General features: G+C 38.3%; 1 protein-coding gene across 7 annotated transcripts in view; it reads right to left on the bottom strand.

Annotated features, from left to right (window-relative positions):
- Positions 1-1,921: 1,921 nt before the first annotated feature.
- The window catches only part of ARHGAP21 (Rho GTPase activating protein 21), a 172,320-nt gene continuing 152,201 nt past the window's right edge, over positions 1,922-22,040 (bottom strand). For 6 of the 7 annotated variants that reach the window (XM_066383925.1, XM_066383931.1, XM_066383930.1 and 3 more), the window contains 14 exons: positions 19,917-20,042; positions 18,568-18,852; positions 15,919-15,983; positions 15,700-15,842; positions 15,246-15,388; positions 14,350-14,505; positions 14,177-14,255; positions 13,033-13,106; positions 12,866-12,955; positions 9,632-9,757; positions 9,427-9,468; positions 9,007-9,112; positions 7,057-7,088; positions 1,922-4,404 (listed from right to left, as the gene is read on the bottom strand). In XM_066383925.1, the coding sequence (XP_066240022.1) occupies positions 2,713-4,404; positions 7,057-7,088; positions 9,007-9,112; positions 9,427-9,468; positions 9,632-9,757; positions 12,866-12,955; positions 13,033-13,106; positions 14,177-14,255; positions 14,350-14,505; positions 15,246-15,388; positions 15,700-15,842; positions 15,919-15,983; positions 18,568-18,852; positions 19,917-20,042 (3,159 nt within the window). In that variant the 3' untranslated portion in view covers positions 1,922-2,712. The remainder of the gene's footprint in view (positions 4,405-7,056; positions 7,089-9,006; positions 9,113-9,426; positions 9,469-9,631; positions 9,758-12,865; positions 12,956-13,032; positions 13,107-14,176; positions 14,256-14,349; positions 14,506-15,245; positions 15,389-15,699; positions 15,843-15,918; positions 15,984-18,567; positions 18,853-19,916; positions 20,043-22,040) is intronic. The other variant, XM_066383929.1, reaches the window with a different exon arrangement.

The raw sequence follows: 22,040 nt of genomic DNA, 5'->3' as shown, positions 1-22,040 counted from the left end.
GATTGAGACCACTGGATTTAATAATTTTTAAGGCCCTTTCAGTCTTAACACTTTAAGATTTTTAAGTTCCATTATTATTATTATCATTTTGTGACAGAGACAGAGACAGACAGACAAGAAGGGAGAGATGAGAAGCATCAATTCTTCATTGCGGCACCTCAGTTGTTCATTGATTCCTTTTTCATGTGCTTTGAGGGGGGGGGGCTATAGCAGACCGAATGACTCCTTGCTCAAACCAGCGACCTTGAGCTCAAGCTGGTGACCTTGGGGTTTCAAACCCATGTCCTCTGTGTCCCAGTCCAATGCTCTATCCATTGCGCCACCACCTGGTCAGTACCCATTATTCTAACATAGCTTTGATATATTTTACAAGTAGTGTGGTGCAGGCACTATGTCTGGAACAGTATCTCATTTAAATCAAATAATGCTGAAAAACAGATGATACTGTCATTGTTTAGAAAAGGAAGAAATTCAGATAAGTAAAATAATTTGTCTGGCTTTACATATCTAGAAACTAAAGAGTTGTTTTGACTTCCAAATTCATGTTCTTTTCACTGTTATCTCCAAGAAATGGTAAAGATATATAGTCCAGTGGCTGCCGCCCCCATTTCTTGTGGTTCCAGTTACCTGTAGTTAAATAACTGAGCCCCAAAAATGTTAAATAGAAAAACCGAGAAATAAACACTAAGTTTTAAATTGCTCACTGTTTGAGTTGTAGTGTGAGGAAATCTGTTGCTATCCTACTCCATCCTGCCTGGGACCTGAATCATTCCTTAGTCCAGCATCTAGCCACCTCAATGCTCTTTGCCCTCATCAGTCACTTAGTAGTCAGACTTGATTATCCAATTAGCTGTCACAGTATCACTGTGTTTGTGCCCAAAGTGCTATTTTACTGAACCATTTGAGTAGTGAGTTCTCTTCATGCTCGCTGACCCCCTGGGAGTGTTCTTTTTCAATTAATAAAATTAAATCCAGTTACAGTTTTATTAACTTAAAATCATGTTTGTTTGATACCAATTTATGGAAACAAGAACAACACACATTTGCCTTTTTAAAATGTGGCCTTACACATTTTTAAAATAAAAATTTTTGTTACAATCATACTCTGGATGGTCAGGAGGCACGAGGACGTAAATGAACATTCATACCACTCAAAGGGTTAATGATAGCCCCAAAAGGCTAGGTAGTGACGCTGGCAATTTGGATGTGCCAAGGTGAAGCTGAAGTGTTTCCTCTAAGTGAAATGGTGAACACTCTCAACTTAAGAAAAAAAAATCATTTGCTGAGGTTGCTAAGAGTTGTGGAAAGAACAAATCTCCTATCCATGAAATCGTGACAAAGGAAAGAGAAATTCGTGCTAGTTCTGCTGTCATACCTCAAACTCTAAAAGTTACTGCCACACTGTGACTTGATAAGGTAAGATGGAAAAGGCATTACATTTGTGGGTGGAAGCCATGAAAATAGGTTCGATGGGTGGCAAGGTGTTGTACTAGAAACCAGTGAGCTAACAGAAAGCTTTCATCAGGGATCCCCTAAAACAAACAACAGCAAGCCATTCACTGCAAGTAAGGGACATGCAAATTCAGGAACAGGTTTGAACTGAAAGATACAAAAGTTCCCAGAGAGGCTGTATGCTGATGAGGACGCTGCTGCCCCATTTCCCATAAAGCTGGAGAAGTCACACCTCCAACTGCTTGGGGTCTTGGCAGGCATCTTCCACAGGGAAGTGCAGACTACTGTGTTAGTTTAGATAGGTAGTTTAAGATCATTTGTGTATAAAAGGGAGGTGAGGCCAGTGTAAACAATTATAAGAGATCAGAATATATAAATAGAGTAGGTAATTTTTTTAAGTCAGGACCAATGAAGGCAGTTATAAATGGATCACACTTAGAAATATATTAGAGTAAGTTTCAAGCCATGCGAAGTTCACCAAAACAATTTTTATTTCCAGTGTTTAATTGGGTATGCACACAGGCATGACACGGATTTGGATTCATCAAGTCCTCATGCAGAATTATATTCTTCTCCATAAAGAAGCCAGTTCCATCCAGGTCACTATCTACACACCTATGTTACAACTTTTATATCAAATCTGGTATCTGAAGAAAAGATACACATATAATATGTTCATTTAAGTTACGTATTTTACAGAAAGATTAAAAATTCAAGTCACACAAAACTCAAAAACTGTATTAAAAGTTTGAATATAAAACTCAGAGATCCACTTGGAATGACTAAAGGATGGAAGTTCTTTATCCACCTGTGTTAAAACTGGTAAATGTAGTGAAACTTGTTACCCATAAAATGCATTCTCTTATTCAATGTAAGTTATCTAATTTTAACAATATGGCACCCTAAAAACCAAATGGATTTTTATGATGAGGCACTTTCGTTAGTGATGGAACCAAAAGAACGGACCTGCTGCACACTAATTAATGCCAGCTTTTCTTCAGTAATCTTGGGTATACACTATGTAGTAAGCTGCAACAAATACCTTACTCATTTGCATACAACTATCCAATATATTTTTAAATATATATATATGTTCTTCTGGCTGTAGTGATGCACTGTAAAGCTATTCCACAGTGCAAAATGATAAAAACAGCCCAAATAAGGGCTGCATAACAACAATTCTGGTACAAGAGAGTATTTACAGATTTCTGGACCGTGTAACAGTCACTTTTTATTTGCTATAGTGGACATACCCCCAGTTTAAAGACAGGGATGGAGCTGTGCTTTATTACCTGGGGACTCGGACAGTTTACAAGGTTGAACATCAGTTGCAGAACAAGCAGTTTGGCTCATGTTCTGGAAGCTTCCTCCATTTATTTGGTCAGGTGATTGTGGTGGTATAGAAACAAGGGATCTGTTAGTTGAAACCAAGGTACTGGGAGAACTGCCTACTTCGGACTGAGAAGATATAGGTATGCCCGTCGTGGAAATGTCTAGTGTGTGCGAACTGTCTGGGTGGGAGTCCCCTGGGTCCCCTCTGCTAAGGTCGGGTGTACTGGTGCGTAAGCGTTCCCTTGCAAGCCAGTCTGAGATGGACAGGTCCTGGGCTGAGCATTTGGGCTTCAACCGAGTCACTGCTGAAAGTTCACACTCTCTCTCGCCACTCTGCTCCTGTGCTTTCCAAAAATTCAAAACACTGATTTCAGAAGCATCTCTGTGCCCTCCGAGCGTATGGCGACGTTTGATGTTTTTCCTCCTAGCAGTTTCAGCACTCATTTTTTGATTTCCTATTCCGAACATGTCATCTGCCGGGGCTCTAGGTCTCAGTTTTAACCGATCTGCTATTTTCGTTTTCCAAGTGGGTTCCTGTTTTTCCGATTCGCTCCTGGTTGGCGCCAGTAGACTCCCTGTTGATTTTCCCTTCTTCATAACATCAAATACTTTAGCGACGGAGGGTGTTTCCCTCTCATTTTTGGGCTCTCCTAGACTCCCACTGTCCGACTTGAACCTGGCTGACTTCTTCCTGGAGAGCGTGTCGTACTCGATCAGCTTGTGGGAGCTGAAGAGCTGTCGCCGGCCGTCCAGACTGGGGGTGAGGCTTCCCTCAGGGCAGCTCACTTCGCTCCCTTCCGAGCTCCGCCGGCTGGTCTTGGGGCCTTCCTGCAGCCTTCCCCGGAGGAGCCTCTCGGAGGCCAGGGCGGCAGGGAAGACGGGGAAGTCGTTCTCGCTGTCCGTCTCCACCGGCCGGCCCTCACTGACCAGCTCGCTGCGCTCGTCGTCCGCGTCGTCCCCCTTGCTCTCCGCCACCGACTGCACCTCGGGGCTCAGGCGGCTGGAGTCCAGGCTGGTCAGGTATGTGGCGGACGACGTGGTTGAATAGTCCGAGGTGATGGTGCTGACCTGAGCCAAGAAGTCGCCATGTCTGGTCTCCGGGCTGGTGGATTTCCTGGCGGAGAGCCTTGCCAGCGAGGCCTGGGAAGACGTGCTAAGCAGAGTGCCTGAGTCTGACCCCGTCTCCTCAAAGTGGGGGGCCTTCTGTGTGGCCAGCGGCCTGGGGCTCTGCTTTAGGACCGCCAGGCGGCAGCTCAGGGTCGGGGACTTCCGCTTTGAGCAGTGCGGAGGCGAAGGCTCCTCGGATGGCACACTGTCTTTCTGGAGCGCTGTCTTGTGATCCCTGGATGCGCTGCTGTCCTTCTTGGCATTGCTTTCTTTGGACATGCCAAGCCTCTGTTTTCTGCCTGATGTCTCACCCTCTTTTTTGGATTCTTCTTTAGCATCGTTGTGACACCGTTCTGCATTTTCTTTCTTAAAATACACGTTTTCCAGTTCGTCTTCTGAGCTGCTAGGTTGTGGTTTTTCTTTTGGTTTTTTCCTCTTGCGACTAGCGGCCGCAAAGATGGAAGAGACGAGCAGTTCCCTGCTATACTGATCTTTTCCGGATCCCCAAGAACCCTGGGGGATGATCAGAAAGGAGACTTTGAACATAAGAACTCAATCAAGTGCATTTTCTGAGAGTCCCCCGCCCCATTACTTCTCACTGAATTGCCCTACTGAAGCTCTACAAGTACTAACAACATGTAATTAGGTTTCTTATCTTCCTTTTAAGATAAATTCTTTCTTATTTATCTATAAAGATAATTTAAGATACATTTTACTTTTTATTTAACTAGCCCCGTTTCATGTCCAGTAGTATTTATTGCCAAGTCATACCAGTGTTATTTAACTCCCAGTCACAGCTCACAGACATCTACCTTTGAAATCAGAAGTATTCCGCCCTCTCAGAAGCCGCCCCCACCCCCATTCCTGTCACTGTCCCTGTACCCGCAGACCTCCTTGCTTCTGCTGGGATCAGACATTCTTCAGGCTCTTTCAGTGTAAGAGGTAATAATTCCAACTAGCTGAATATAGTATTCTGAAATAGGTTAGTAAAATCTTATGACTGGCTTTAACTTTTAATTATAAACAGCATATGATACAGACACTATTATATGATCAGTTCATTAAGATAAGGGAACTCTTGGGTTTCCCACTAGTTCAGCCAGGCTGGACTTCAGGTACTTGCCTTAGGTTGGTAATGTCTTCATGACTCTCAAGGTAACAACAAAATCAGAAAGTTCATAAGATCAGTGAAAGATCTTGAGTCCTTACCAAAGAAACACTGTCTGTTATTTGTAAAGTTGTGGTACAGATTACTGGCTTTGTTAGCTATGTATAACAGGTTCTTGTTGACAACTATTCAATTAATTTGCTCATAATGCCTATGTCCTAAGTAAATAGTGGTGGTAAGGGTCAATGAATACTTGAAGCATGCTGAGTGACAGAAAGTGTATTTCTCTACTGTCACAGAAATCTCAGACAAGCCAAAACTACTATATTGAAGTCTCTGAAAAATAAAGTAAAAATTTAGGCTGTTGTATTAAAAAGAATTCACCAAAATGAAATCAGAGATTAACAGAACTTTGTTTTGGGTAATTTATAAAAAGTTTTGTAATTATCCTATACATTTCTAATGGTCATTCACATTTTAACACAGTCTACTAAAGATCGTGGGGGGAGGATAATGGTTGTGACGAGGCTCTGAATTAGTAGACCTGACCGTTCTTCCTGCAGCTTGCTGTGCATGACACTGAGCAAGTGGTTTACATTTAAACATCTCAATTTCATTATTTATTTAAGTGAGAGTAAAATAGATTATATTTTCTTTAAGATTTACTAGGTTTCTCTTTAAAACTCTATGATTCTGTGATCAAATATTATTGGGGCAAATGACTATTTTACAATTGAGAAAATGTTACAAAGAGTTATGCCATTTGGATATCCATTATTTTACAGGCATGATATAAACACTATGATGATTAAGATAAAGAGATGACTATCACAACAGGTGAAGAAATATGCATTTAATAAGAGGAATGGTGGGAATTTCAGAGAGGTCTGAAATCTAAAATGAAAATCATATATATCAGCAAAAAATTAAAAAAAAGGGGAGTAGTTATCTTTGATTGCATCCTGTATAGCAAATAAAAAATAAACAAATAACATTATTGGGACAATTGGGAAAGTATTTAGGGTTAAGTGCTATCATGTCTATTAATTAACTTTCAAATAATTCAAAAAAAATTAAGATTTATCAACTGATGAGTCTAGAATAAAAGGTTTAGGTGCTAACTATTCTTCTAGTAAGTTTTCTGGAGATTTATAATTATCCAAAATACAAACCTGGAGCAAAAAGATGGTAAAAATAACAATATTACATGACAATGAATAATATGATATATTTAAAACACTTTGCAACATTTTCTGCAAGAATTATAATTTAATCATATACTGCCCCTTTATTATATATATTTAAACATGATAGGTAATTAACTCATGTCTCATTTCCAAATAGAAAAATGTGTTAAGAAATTTATTGACAATTCTAGTTGCTACTATCTTAGCAAAACAAAGTTTGGATAAACTGAATTAATAAAATACTATCTAAGAAGAAAACTTTCTAAAAATGACAAAAAATTGTGTAATTTGGTGGTGTTGTCAATGAAACCCAAATTATGTTAAAATATTGATCATAAAAAAATTAGTGATTTTGCTGAATTGAAATCTTTTTCTATAAAATATATAATAATAAAATGTCTAGATTACTACTGAAATATTTATAGATACAATAATATGAGTTTGGGATTTGCCTCAAAGTAGTCCTGGGAGGAGCAATGTGGGGGGCGTGCAGAGGAGACAAACTTGGCTGTGAGTTAATTGCTGAGAACAGATAATGGGGGAATGGGGACTCATCTTCCTAATTCTCTCTACTTTTGTAAGTTAGAAATTTTTCACATTGAAGAATAAAAAAATAAAGCCTACTTCTTTGCATTCTGCTACACTATGCTGAGGGAAACCTAACGTGCCAACTCACAATCCTGTATTCTCCTATCATATTCTACTCTAAGAACTCATTCTTCCTTTTATGAGACCCTGCTGGTCTGCGTCATCAGACAGAGACAGGGATGCATTTGTATACTAATCATAACAATTTGTATACTGATCATAACAGTCAGCCAAAAATCAACTCCCTCCTAAGATATTTCACAATTGGACAAAACAATTTACCTTAGATTTTGTTGAGTCACTAGTAGCTGAATCTGTGAGAAATTAAATAAAATATGGTCAGCATGAGTCAATCTTTACCTCTTTCAGCAAACAATGCAAAACTTATGGAAAAGACGGGCACAGAACAAATGGGAAAGCAGAACTCAAAACCATTGAACACAGTGGATAGTCAGAGCTCACAAAGATGCAAGCCGCACCACAGAAAGCCACCGCCATGAAAGGATGCTGTGAATTGTAGGCAGAACCAGCTCAATGATAGGAATGGCAAAGGAGCCCTGTACTAAACAAGAACAGAAATACTAGTGTTTGTTAAATTTTCTAAATAGTGAATCCAGCCATAAAGAAGCTTGAAGACCTTTTTAAGAATTGTGCTGTGTACCACATCCTGTATCTGAAACTGATACAAAATGCAGAACTTTTAAAGTTCTTAGCTGCCCTAGCTACAAATTGAGACAATTGTACTTGGTGTATTTAGGTTGATTTTTGTCAGACTATCAGGCTTCAATTTTATAAGCACATACTATATATATGTGTATGGAGGCAAAGGAGGCATCAGGATAACCCTGCTTCCAGGCCACTTCGGTTTTATATTAAATAATGCTGATCTTTGTGCTTTAGACCCCGACTTCGTATCTGTGTAAGTCAGGGATCTTTTTGACTAGTTTGTTTAAAATGCTACCAGTTTTGCAATTATCTATTAACAAATGCTATTATGAAAATGGAAAAATGGAGACCATAATTTTACTATCTGGCAAAAACTCAGATTATACAATTATAAAGAGGGTAGGAAGGGGCTAGCACTATTCCAGATCACACCAATTTTGAAATTTTATGTTTTGACTTTAGGGAAACCGATTTTCAAAATTAATGAGCCAAGCCCCGTGCCACGCCCCTTTTAACACATAGCTAAATGCTTTATGACTTTAAGAACTGGTAGACCATACCATGCTATTTCTCCTCACGGTCTGCTTCAGAAATAACAAGAAACAGCAGAAAAACTTTTAAGAAAGTAGTATTGATCTGTTTACAAGAATCGTAAGAGAAAACTGACACCACAGATCAATAATGTCGGCATTTACAAGAATCGGGGGTTTCTGCAGACAAGGCAGCTACAGTGTGGACAGCAATCCTCCTTCTTCCTACAGTTCCAGCTGTCCATCAGGGACACCACAGAATCCACTAGCGACATTACCGTGTGATAGACTCCTCCCACTTCGCCTGTGCAACATCAGTATAGATTTGCCTGTGTCAGTAAGTGCTGAGAAAACCTTTTAGGACTAGAACAAGAACTAGAGACAAAGGGAGAACATTGTGTAAAACAACATGCTAGGTTAGTGCAACAGTTCGGCAGGAGAAAATCTTCATCAAGAGAGCCTACGAGAACTAATACTTAACCAATCATTAGGTGGCAAGAGAAAATAGAAGAAAATGTCACAATAGATTCACTTTTACTATGACATCTCTAGTCACAAGTAATATACGGTATTTCTGAAAATGGTGTCCATTAGCAGTTGAACATATTTTACTTGCTGCATTTAAATAGAACGCCTAGCTCGAGAACAAGCATGACTTATACAGCCTGGCCCACACTTTCTGCCATCACAGCAACCACATATCCAGCAGCATGTCTCTGTTTTACCTTGTGATGACTATTACATGGAAACTGTGAATTAAAAAAAAAGAAGGAAACAGTGGTTTGCATGCTCATTTCCCTCCTATTTCCATTCTGACAAGCATTCCAAGTCCATGCACTGCCAATGGCGTTACAGTCACTGGAAGATCATTAAGACCAATCAGGAAAGGGAGATTCAGTTTCTTATTAGAAAGGAAAGGGAAGAGGAGAAAAGGGAAAAAACCATAGTGAGTTGTTACTTATGACTGATTCGCTCTTTCGCGTTATAACAATTTAGCTTTTCACCTAGAGATTGATGCTGCCCAGGCAAGAGTTACCTGATACATCTCCCGGGGACACGCCTGTCCTCCCAATGTTGGTGAGTAAATGGTCTATGTTTGGCACAGGCTGGGAGTCCACTGTGTTTTCCTCCTGCACTGTTGTCTACGGTTAATAAACAAAGATCTTTCCATCATCTCTTCAAAGATACTTTCTTTACAATTCAAGCAACATTTAGTAAAAGACACATTAGTGAATGGAGCACACGGGCTTAATTTTCTTTACCTTCTTTACATGTAACTCACTACAAAATGGGCGTCATATGTGCATTTTCTTTAGATTACAAGCTGAGGAGCTCTAGAGCCGCTCCGGGTGAAGCGGGCATGGGCAGACAGAGCAGGAAGTGGACCCTGGAGGCGCGCCAGAGCTCGTGTCCCACAGGAAAACATCAGAGACAGATGCTGACGAACAATACTTACAAGAGGTTCTTCAGCACCTTCTTCTGTGAAAAACCAGTCATGCTAAAATTTAAAATAAAAAAGGTGAAAAGAGAAATCCAATAACCCCCTAAGTATATCTATATTTTGAAGGATAATACACAGAAAAAAAATACTATAGCCATATTCTGTCCTATCAGCTGCTCATAAAAACAGAAGTCTGTTGCTGGGAGAAGCCTGAACTTACGTGCTGAATAAGTGTCTCCACGATCTTGTACTGGTCCGGCATGTGTGTCACCATGTGGGTCATATTATCTTCAGATGTTCTCACAAGAGTTGGACCAAAAACTATTGCTAGGTTTCTTGGTTCCATCTGAAATAAAGGACAATATTGAAAATATCACAATTTTTCATAAGAAAATAGGTTTCATAAGAAAATAGGTTTCCATGCCATTGCATGTTTGGCATTTTGTTTCTGACAGCTTCTTTTGGTGAAAAAGAATTCAAAGAATGGTTGATTGATGTGTGTAAAAAAATGTGTCCTAGTTAGGATATCCATATGCTAATCTCTATATAACTTTTCCCTGTTTTAATGACAATGTACAATGCTTAATTGGCATTTCTTCCTTTCAAGGAGTCTCTGATAGAAAGCAATTGATGTGTTTCAAAATCAGTCATATTGGAGCTAGATTAATGGACAAAGATATTAATATTAAAGGGAATAAACTCAGCAAAGAATGTGGAAACCTTCTCCCCTCAAAAAACTAAAATAGTAGAAAAGTGCTTAAAGATACATAAAAATTTACAAATTTGCCCCACTAGTATAACAAAATCTCTGCTTTGTGAAAATGAAATGTCTAGAAGTATTCCTTCTGAATCAAATTTTACTCCAACTAGTGTTCTGAAGTTCTTTGTTTATCCTTGGGCCAATGGGAATGCCTCTTATTTCATGCAATCTATTACAAAAGTCTATGTGAGTCTGCACTTCAACAATTTTGGAGTGTTGGGACTTGGTCATTTGTCCTTTCTCCAGGCCTTTGTTTCCAAAGCAATTATCTTCCCTTCCCATATGGACTATGTGAAGGGGCTAGGGGCCCTCATGAGTTGTCCACTACCCAGTGGGGCAGTGTGACAGAGGAGCCACTCAGGAAGGTGGCTGGCTTGTCACGCTCTTTCAAAAAAAGGTGAGCAGCAGCCCCTTCCCTTTCACAAAGATGGGCCCTTGCCTCACAAAACGGAAGCTGTTCTCTCGAAAGAAGGCTTGTGTTTCTTCTACCCTCGAATGTTGCCCATGATCCCTGTGGACTCGATCCTGTTGGTGAAGCTGCATGTGCGTTGCCGTATTTCTTTCTTGTAAAGTTATACAGTTATTGAATGCGTGGATCTTTTGTTTTCCTTTGTTATATCTTATAGTGTCTGCTGTAATCCTTTGAATTTAGGATTTGATAAAACTGTTAAATAACTTTAACCAACCCTGAAAATATACCAAGGAGTTAAAAATGACCACTGAACTCAAAAACCATACTGAAAAAAGAACTGCTGTTTAGGGACCCACCACACACTATGCTATTTTGTGAGAGGCATGCACACACACACCTTTCAGATATGGGACAGAGTGGAAAACCCACCACTCTTTTCCAATTCTGAAGCAATAGTTCTGCATCTACTATGTTTACCATAACACATGCCTTACACCATGCTTACTGCAGAGAAATAAGGGGAAGTTGTGATTCAAGTCAGTAATTCCACAGAAAGGTGACTTAGTGGACAGAAAATATGACTGCAGGAAGGGTTTACTTAAACTGGGTACAAAAGACAAGTTTCTCATTTTTCCTCTAGAAGGTGGAGTCATCTCATCCTTCTGTCAAAAAACATTAGTCCAGGATGTAAAAGTCTTATGTAAAATTTTTACTAGACTCTTACAATATTTATGACTTCATTTACATTTTTAGACTAATCATAATGTGCATTATTATTTTACATATACAGTAATGTTTATTATGTAAGAATATAGTTTTAGTCATTTCCATATATAACTAATAACATAAGTAGTTCACTGTTTATTCATTAATTACTTAAAACAAATTCTGTATTTTTTGAAAGATGGTCCACAATGTGTGGTCAAATAAGTCTGGGAAATGAAATGTCTCATATCTTTTACATCTTTATTCAAGACTTGCAGTGTTAATTAATATATCAAAGATTCTAAAAAATGTCTGTAGTAATCAGTTAAATTTTGTTTAATTCTGTGCTTTCTAAACTAATTAGGCCATCAAACACTATTTTCCCAGTGACTCCAACTAACATCCAGCAAAACTGATGAATGATACATTGGGAAATGCTGAAATAATTAGAAAATATTTCAACTATAATTGCACAAGACCTCTTTGGATGCTACTGTATAAACTTCTGAAAGCGGTACAATAACCTAATACAGGCTTTCTTTTCTCTCTCTCTCTTTACAGACCTACCACCTGAGGAAAATGAGTGTCTAAAAGAAATTATAACGCTGCTTGTAATCTTCTCAGTTTCTAGGTTATAGGGGTTAGCACTGTTCTCAGAGCCCAGCCTCACTCCAGATGTGAGCAGCTGTCTTCCAGAAGACGCAGATCCAAGGCACTGACCCGAACAAAAGCTTCTTCTCTACCTGAAGTAGGTACTGCCCTTAGGAAAATAAGTGACAGGAGTATTCCTGTGCTTCTGGCATTCTGGGTCTTTTTCTTCTCCAGAAACCAAAATGCCTATGTTTAAGTATTTTAAGAAGTAATATCTAAGCATCAGAAAATCAACAGTGGCCACTCCAGTGATACAATGGATTGAGGCAGCCATCACCAATGAGTGAGGTAGATGGTGAAAAGTTAAGACTATAATGTATCAAACAAAATGTGTGGACCTATTTGGATATTCATTTAAAGATTTAAAGAAATGTCTTTACAGTTGCTTGTGTAAATCAACATCCAAACAAGGTCCACATATCAATCAGGAAAAACTGAACATGAACTTAGTATTAGATAATATTAAGGAATCACAAATTTGGATATGTTTAACAATGGGAATGTACTGGTGTTATAAACAACAAAAAGTCTTATCTGTTTAAAACAAAACAAAAAATGTCTGTTATTTTTCACTGCACACCATTTAGTACATTTTGACTGCTACATCATGTAGATGTTGCTTACTCAAATTACTGATATACAGTTGAGAATTAAAAGAAGTCAAATGTCTGGGGTTTTTTTTTTCATTTTCCTTGCTGGATAAATGAAAACAGAAATGTCTTTTGAAAATGGTGGCAATTGGTATTTTGGGATCTTTTGCTTTTAAGAGTCATCTTTGAGGGACTGGTCAGCCAATACGATGTATGTTCAAGCTTTTGTTGAATTATAACCTTGTTTTTGTTTAGTTGGCATGAAGCAATGAGACCTACCACTTACATCCCCTAAAGCCACTGGAAGTATGTCACTGCAATGTGCCTTTGACATACCTTGTTTTTTTCTGAGTTTTCTGCCACTGTCTTCAGATGAGCCGAAAGAAACTTAAGTGTTTCATAATGATGTTCAGGCAAATCGTGAATCTGAAACATATTATTTTCATGATGGATTTAGATACTGAGTTTTAGACATACCTCCAGAAATACAAAATAATACCTACTAGTCTTTTTAACGTTTTCAGACGATCTAGAGGATCTTCTTTACGATTGGCTTCAATAAAGTCGGCATATTTATCTGACAACAATAAGAACAATAAGGCAAATTTATCTTAAATTGCTCAGGTGAACTGTAATCTAGTTTGCCTTTAACGTTTAATTTCAAACCACAAGTTAAAAAATGTAGGGAAGGGCCCTGGCCGGTTGGCTCAGTGGTAGAGCGTCGGCCTGGCGTGCAAAAGTCCCAGGTTCGATTCCCGGCCAGGGCACACAGGAGAGGCGCCCATCTGCCTCTCGACCCCTCCCCCTCTCCTTCCTCTCTGTCTCTCTCTTCCCCTCCCGCAGCTGAGGCTCCATTGGAGCAAAGATGGCCCGGGCACTGGGGATGGCTCCTTGGCCTCTGCCCCAGGCGCTAGAGTGGCTCTGGTCGCGGCAGAGCGACGCCCTGGAGGGGCAGAGCATCGCCCCCTGGTGGGCGTGCCGGGTGGATCCCGGTCAGGTGCATGCGGGAGTCTGTCTGACTGTCTCTCCCCGTTTCCAGCTTCAGAAAAATACAAAAAAAAAAAAAAAATGTAGGGAAGACCTCAGATCACCTTTGAGATGTATGTCTCTAAAATTGCTGTAGTTTTTAATGATCCTCTAACTCTTATTCTTACCATCAAATAAAATTTTCCTCTAAGATGTTAGTTCTCTGAGGGGATCACCCTGTATTTATACACTTGTGCATTCTTCTCTCTCCCACCAACACAAAATTAGTACAGTGTCTTATAGAAGTCAAATATTTGGCTTGAAAAAATATTTTTCTACTTACTGTATCTAATTAGGTCTGAAGACTTCTGACTGAAAATAATATTACCACTTTAACTTGACTGCAAACTTGGATGAATAAGATGATATATATTTTACTGAGCCTAAACAATTTTTTTAAACTCTGTATTTCATTAATATTTATCAGGAGGGAAAAAATCCAAATGGTAAAAATATAGCACATAATTATGCCTTATATATAAATAAGAACTAAAAAAAAATCTCCTGTTTCCTTTGACAAAAGTGAAGCAGTAGAACCTGCTTCAGTTTCATATTCTACAGTTTTCCAACAATGTAATCTTTAACTGTTTCTTCTGGTTTCTTTTGTGGGTGTTAACTCACCATTTGTGAAGAGAGGTTCAGGAAGTTTTCTGAAGAAGGACTTTAGTAAACTGCTTATCACATTCAAATCTCGCCATTTCTAGGTATGCAAAATAGAAATACAGTAGTCTGTAGTCAATACCACAAAAGGAAAAAACACTGATCATTTATCCATGTAAAAAGATACAACTTACATCATCTTGTATGTCAATATCAGCCATTCCCTTGTTGAGCTCTTCCTGCATACTTGATATGGCTGCATTATTTCCAGGGACTCTATAAATACCTGTATATTCAAGACCTCTTTCTTCAACTAATTTGCAACATATGTCAACTATTAATGGAATATACTGCAAAACAAGAAATAAACATTTTATTTAACATAGTACTGATGTTTACAGTTAGTAGATTTATACCATAGCTAAAAGGTCCCTTTCATCCAAAAGGAAATATATAAGCTACTGCTTTTTGACAGAGAAAATAAAGTATCGATACTGCAGAATTGGGAACTGATAAAACCAGAGCGAGAGTTGTGACAGTGGGAAGAGAAAATAAGTAAAGACAGACAGGGAAGGGTCTACAGGGAGATAACAGGAAACAAGAGTGAGCAAGAATGTGGAAACAGCTCAGCTGAATAAAGAGAAACAAAGAAGAAAAAGGAAGGGGAGAATAACAGCAATCAGCTCATGATATGAGCTCTATCTAACATTGGTGTTGTAAACACACACACACAGTTACATCTATTATACTCTCTTAATCAGGTCCTCGTTCTCATCCTTCCTTTACGATGCTAAAAGCAGAAGATACACATGATTTGAAAATAAATTCTTACTGACCATTTCAGATACATTCCTAATGGCTGAATAATTATTCTATTTCAGAGTCAACACATTACAAAAAAGCTTTACAGATAAAATTACTCAACACATCCTTCCTTCCTTCCAAGTCAGAAATGCTTAGGGAAACTAAGGCACCTATGAAGAGGAAAATTCTCAATAAATCCACAGGTGCTGTCGTCTGAGCAGCTGTGTACACGGGTCCCAAAGACTATGACCAAATTCAAGAAACCCAGCCAGCTGGTGCTTCCTACCCGGTTGGTATGAGCTGGGGGGCAGTCATCCAGCCTGACCCCGAACGTTCCTGTAGCAGCAGGCTTTTTCTCAAACGTCTTTCTCATAATACTTGGAATGCCTTTTCTCCATGTGCCTTTGTCTTTTGGGGGACTGGTATCATCTTTTGATTGTTATTCAAAATAAAACAACATAAGAAAGAAAATATGAGTGTTTAAGTCATGACTTAAAAAATCCTTTATCAATATTTATATAAATCAGAGTCCTGTACTATACGTAATACAGCCTATACTTATAAAAATATTGTATTATATTCTCTTCCTAATATAACACTCCCTTTAACCTTTCATATCAGTTAGTTGCTATCAATTACCATTATGTTTCTTTACCTTTTTCAAATCTGTACCATAATTTTCTTTAAAACAGTCAAAAGGACACATAGTTAAATCTCTCCAAGAATGCCACCATCAGTACCTTTACTGAGAAGTCTCCGCTCTGACTCCTCCTTTGGAGAGTGTGGGCTTTGCGTCTTGGCCTCCGATTTGGCACCAAGAAGAGTCTGCCTGATGCTGAGGCTCTGGCGAGGTGTCTTTGGCAACTGTTCTGCTTTGCTGCTGCTAAAAGAAATGCACATTTCTTAACAATTGTGTATTTTATATCCAAATTAACTTGTGGGCATGGTGGGACTCTCACCTCATCAGACTGTTATATTCTTTTATTCTTCGACTAATTAGATCTCTGTTGGTAACACCAGTGTCCTAGAGAATAAAGAGAAGGTAAAATTAGAAAGTCAATTTCAAACAAAAATAGGAATTCCTCTTTTTGAGGCTCTCTATTGCCCTACTTTGCTTATTCAGTAAAGACACTACACTTCACTCTCAGTGGTGTTGTAAACCTGTTCAACATCATCACCACCCACCATCACTGTTTCCTCAGAATAGTGCAGCGAGTAGCAAGTGTTCACATTTATTCATCTGTCATTTTTCATTAATGACTAGGAAGCAGAGAGACACTTTATTCTCTAATACCAGAAAGAATAATCAGCGTTTCAAAATAATACAGTTGGATAAAAGATGAAAAACAAAACCTGCCAAAATTCATTAATAATTAACTTATAGGAGTAGTGAAATTAAGGGCCAATTAGTGTCAGAAGTGACAGATTATCAGAAGAGAAAAGCTCAAAACAGGCTTTTTTGTTTTGCATTTTTAACCACAATAGGTTAACTTTTATAATATCCTGAATAGCAAACTTAGAGTTGACCATAAAGTGATAATTTTTTTCTACTGATTCCAATTATATATTGGCATATATCCTCAAAAAAGATTTTTTAGTTGTCTCATTTTGGTTATAATAAACAATATAATTTACAAAAAATATAGGCTTTGCAGTCAAACAATCTTGAATTCAAAATGACTCTCCCACTTACCAGCAGAAAGATCATAAGGTAAAGAATTGGATAACATTGTTTGGTTTAAATCCTAGCCCAAGAGCTTATCAGCCATGTGACCCTGAAGAAATTCCTTAACCTCTCTTTGCCACCTGGTTTCTTTGATTTGAAATGGTGACGCTGATAACAGGACACATTCATACTATTACTGAGATTAATTCATGTAAAATGTTTAAAATAGTGTCTACCATATGAAATATACTCAGCAAATTATTTTTATCTATAAAAATGGGAAAAAATACCTGTCTTAACATTAGATGATAATGGCTGACATTAAGTAAATACTCAGTATCTACCAGGCAGCACGCTGCATTCTTCATATGCAGTATCTCATTAAATCCTTAAAGCAGCCCTCTATGTTTCACACATGAAGTCATCTTCAGGCATTTAACAAGGACACTTGACTGCTTAACAGAATGCCTCACACACAGTAGGTGCTCCTTAAACACTAACTCCCCTGAACCATTACTTAAAGCTGAAATTTACATCCAAGTTCTAATTCTCCCTGTTCCTTTGCAAAATTTCAGGTCTGATGCTCTCTGTGTAGTGGTGGTTGTAGAACAAAACTTGTACTGATACAATCTGGTATTAACATCAAACAAGGGAGGGTAAACCAGTGGAGGAAAAAAAGCACAGGCATTTTCTTATAGTTTTCATAATTTGAATCGGATATAACAGGAATGACTACATTAAAGGAGACAAATTGTATGACCTTTCAGTAAATATAGGTATTCCTGGGTACTGCAGAAAAAGTAAGGGAAAAATAATACTGCACTTTTTTTTGTCATAACAATGGGCACAGAAAATAGAACAATGTGTTAGAAAAAAAGGGTACTCGAGTAAAAGCTAGACATAATCATTGTTGAATTTATGCTTTAAAATTTATAGTTATATACACTTAAGAAAACTACTTTTGCTACTGAAATTCATGCTGCAAAAATATCTTGATGACTGTGAGCTAGAAACTGTAAGTCCCTAAACATTATTCTTAATCAAAAAGGAAAACTGGCTTATAACATGTTTTCTCATTATTCAAGTTTTCTTAATATCCAATTATTGTATTACAATAGGTTATATTATATTCTTGAGTGCATAATACCACTAACAAAATCATCGTATCATTATCTCTTTGCATTTCCATAGTAATTTGCTTTGATAAGCATTGTCACTATAACTTAAGCCACATAACAATCCTGTTTTAGAGATAAGAAGAAAACCTGAAATTATTTCATCATAAAGGTAATGACCAGGACTAGGAACCAAGGTATCCTGATCTGTGGTTCATCGCTTCTGAGAAAGTATGCTGAGTATATGAATAATCCATTTTTCTAGTTCAGTACTGGTGATTTTCCACTAAGTAAAAATAATATAAAATAAAAATAGGTACATTTGAGTTTTCCTTTTGATTAACTTTTTTTTCTGCACCCCTCTGAAGCTGGAAATGGGGATAGACAGTCAGACAGACTCCCGCATGAGCCCGACCAGGACCCACCCGGCACTCTCACCAGGGGGCGACGCTCTGCCACGACCAGAGCCACTCTAGCGCCTGGGGCAGAGGCCAAGGAGCATCCCCAGCGCCCGGGCCATCTTTGCTCCAATGGAGCCTCGGCTGCGGGAGGGGAAGAGAGAGACAGAGAGGAAGGAGAGGGGGAGGGGTGGAGAAGCAGATGGGCGCTTCTCCTGTGTGCCCTGGCCGGGAATCGAACCCAGGACTTCTGCACGCCAGGCTGATGCTCTACCACTGAGCCAACCGGCCAGGGCTGATTAACTATTTTTAATCATATTATTATATTTGTTCAAAATAATGTATCAAATTCTTCCAGTCTTCTGAAAGGAGAAATAAGAAAACCGTGGACAAGTGTGCCCAATTTTGTCAGCTCCACGGGGCACACACCTCGTCGTTGAGGTTACTGCTCTCCTGGATGCTCTTGATCCAGGCCAGCATGTCGTCCCGGTCCTCAGCCTGAAAGAGGCACTCGCAGTCCGAAGTGGTAAGGCGGAACACGTTCTTCCTCTTGGTCTCACTGTAGGAGATGTCTATCAAGCAAGCGTTAACACTGATGGGCTGTTCTTCTTCAGAGAGAGTCATCTGCTCTCTTTTATCTTTGTACAAGTAAAGTGAATGGCCCCGAAGTACAACGTACATCTGTTTCCATGGTCGAATGCTTCCTCCAACTCGCTGGAAAACATGAACCAGGTCAGGCATACTTAATAATTAACTAAATCTCAGTGATGGGTAAACACATTAAGCAACACTGCTAACAAGCATAAATGTATATATCAAATGAAACAGCTGTCTTGTTTATGTAAATATATACTTGTTAGGAGAGGAAGAACAAAAAATTGTGGAGCTTAACCCAAGTTAGGCAATGTATTCATATCAAAATCAAGGATAGTAAAATCTCAACTTTAATTTGGTTAGGAAAATAAACAAAGTAATTAAGATAAAAAACAGGTGTAGCAAAATATACTAAAAATAATAAAGGAACAGAAAATAAGAAAAACACCAGCTAGAAAAATCTTTAAGTTAAAATCTAAAAAGTTAAGCTTAAGACAAGTCAAAGATCATGAAAATCACAAACAACCCATAAGGAGATCCCAAAATGGTATATGTAAGTAATGAAGTAACAAAATTAATCAACTTTATATGGTCGAGTAAAAATAGCCACATTCAAAGTAAATTTTCTTAAAATTTTAAACTCTTTTGACAATGCTATATTTTGTTATAGTGTAGGAAATTTTATGGCAAAGTTTTTATTATATTAAAATACACTTAATGAAGTATATATTGATACTGTAATATTCATTATATAACTCAGTATTTATAAAATAAAGTAAAATAAGGAAATTATAAAGGCAGTTTAAAATGGTAAACTGGGAAAAGTTAAATGAAAAATTTTAAATTATTATAATGAAGAAGTACCACTCCCTAAAGAACTACTCTGTGCTAATCAATAACTAATAAACTTAAATAATAAAAGCAGAGTGCCTTCTTTGACTTCTCTTTTATATTATCAAAGTAGAAGACAATATATTCCATACAGAGTTGAATGAAAACAGTAGAAAAATAAAAAGGTAATTATAATTTTTAAAAATAACTTTTCTTTTATATAGAAAAAGATATTTATAAATCTGTTTTCCACTCTTTATTCTGGATATTTTGCCATTTTGTGTATACAGACTTCATGCTTTCTTTCCAGGGTCTGCATCCTAGCTGCTCACAGGAGCTCAGAAAGCCCCTACCTTGCCCTTATCTGTGCCAAGTGGCCGGTAGTGGAGCCATCCCTCCTTCACAGCATCACTGAAGATCTCTGAGGAAGAGTCTTTTCTGGATCCAGAGTCTTCTGACGACTTCTGGCTGTCTGTAATCTACAGAAAAGTAAAAAAAAAAACAACCCATAGTAAAATGCCAACTTTTCCCATTATAAATATTCATGCAATGAAATTGCTTTGCTGAAAGTCTTTTACTTGATGTTCTAAGTGAAGGGCTATTTTTCAAAAAATCCTAACTTTATCAATTACATCAGAAAAATGTCTGGAGTAGTTAAAAAAAAAAATGGGAACTGACCACTATCATCTTTTTAAAAAGTCATCTGAAGTGATGTTTAATCATTAAAAAAATAACAGAAATAATATAATTTTCCTGCTCTTAAGAGGCCCTATTTTATTGCAAAAAGACAAAGAAGAATATGGAATAGAGGAAACAAGAACATGAGCAGCTGTGATGGGTGCTGCTGAGGCCCCGTCTCTCGCGGCAAGGACAAAAGTTTCAATCTGGAGAAAATAAATTTACTTTTTGTGCCTGGCTTTACTATTATTATTGTAATTATTATTATTATTATTTTAAGGAATAAAGTTGAAAAGATCCAACATGAAAGGGTAGGTAGAAAAGTTCAGGGAGATGCACAGCTAAATGTATATATCTATCAGTATCACTTTAATCGTTCACTATTCAATTTCAGAGAAATGGAAAATGATAGCTGCTTTAGGGTCTGTTAGGCCAGTGTGTTGGTTTAGGGCAGGGGTCCCCAAACTGCGGCCCCCTGAGGCCATTTATCCGGCCCCCGCCACACTTCCGGAAGGGGCACCTCTTTTATTGGTGGTCAGTGAGAGGAGCATAGTTCCCATTGAAATACTGGTCAGTTTGTTGATTTAAATTTATTTGTTCTTTATTTTAAATATTGTATTTGTTGTCATTTTGTTTTTTTTTACTTTAAAATAAGATATGTGCAGTGTGCATAAGGATTTCTTCATAGTTTTTTTTATAGTCCGGCTCTCCAACGGTCTGTGGGACAGTGAACTGGCTCCCTGTGTAAAAAGTTTGGGGACTCCTGGTTTAGGGTCTTTTAGGCCTTGGTAGGAAGCATGAAGGAAGCCATTATAAACGAATCAGGACCCTGGCCAGTGGCACAGTGGATAGAGCGCCACCTTGGGGCGCCTAAATCCCAGTCACGGGCTGGATCCTGGGGTTGCCATTTTGAGTCCTTGATCATAGCACATATGAGAAGCAATCAATGGTGCAACTAAATGGAATGAGTTGATGCTTCTCTCTGTCTCTCACGCATGCGAGCATGCACACACACGCACACACATACACAGAATCAGGGAGTGAAGTTATTTATTCAATGCAAATCACTCTGCTTATACATGGAGAATGGATTCTAAAAAGACAACAATGACAAAAGGTGTGGCTGGGGAATCCAGATGAGGAATGATGACATCCTGGGCTAAATGAGCAGAAGTAAAGGCAGGGAGGAATATAAAGATTCAGGAGGTAGCAGTGACAGGACTCGATAGGGGAGAAGGTGAGAAAGAACAAATCAAGCTACTTCCTAGATCTGGGCTGGAACCACTGGGTGAATGGAAGTGGCTTCCATGAAACAGGGAAAACTGAGGGATAAATGTGTCTGGGTGATCAAGGTTATCTGGCAGGTAAACCATCTATTGCTTATTAAACATTCCAACAAAGATGTCATATAGGCAGGATGTCATGTCTATGTAAGCTGCAGTTTTCGGAAGAGGTCAAGGCTAGCAACGTAAACTTTGGGAGATGTCTATGTAAGATCATCAGGGAAATCAGGCTAGCTAGGAAGGAAAGAGGGGTCAGAACTAGCTCTGGACATCCCAACACTGTAAATATTTGGCAGAGAAACCAGCAGAAGAAAATGTTTCAGAAAGAGAGTAACAAATTTTGTTGAATGTTACAGGAAGGTCAATAAATTAAATATCTAAATAACTATTAGTTTGGGAACATGAATGTCACTGATAACCTTGGCTGGAGCAGGGTCACTCTGATGTGTGTGGGTTGAGAAAGATGTGATATAACAAAGTGGGAAACTATGCACAGTTTTTTTTTCAAGTTTTGCT

Source organism: Saccopteryx leptura, chromosome 5, assembly GCF_036850995.1.
Source record: "Saccopteryx leptura isolate mSacLep1 chromosome 5, mSacLep1_pri_phased_curated, whole genome shotgun sequence".
NCBI lineage: Eukaryota > Metazoa > Chordata > Mammalia > Chiroptera > Emballonuridae > Saccopteryx > Saccopteryx leptura.
Note: the sequence above shows the minus strand (reverse complement) of the source record. Positions and strands in the feature narration are given on the sequence as shown.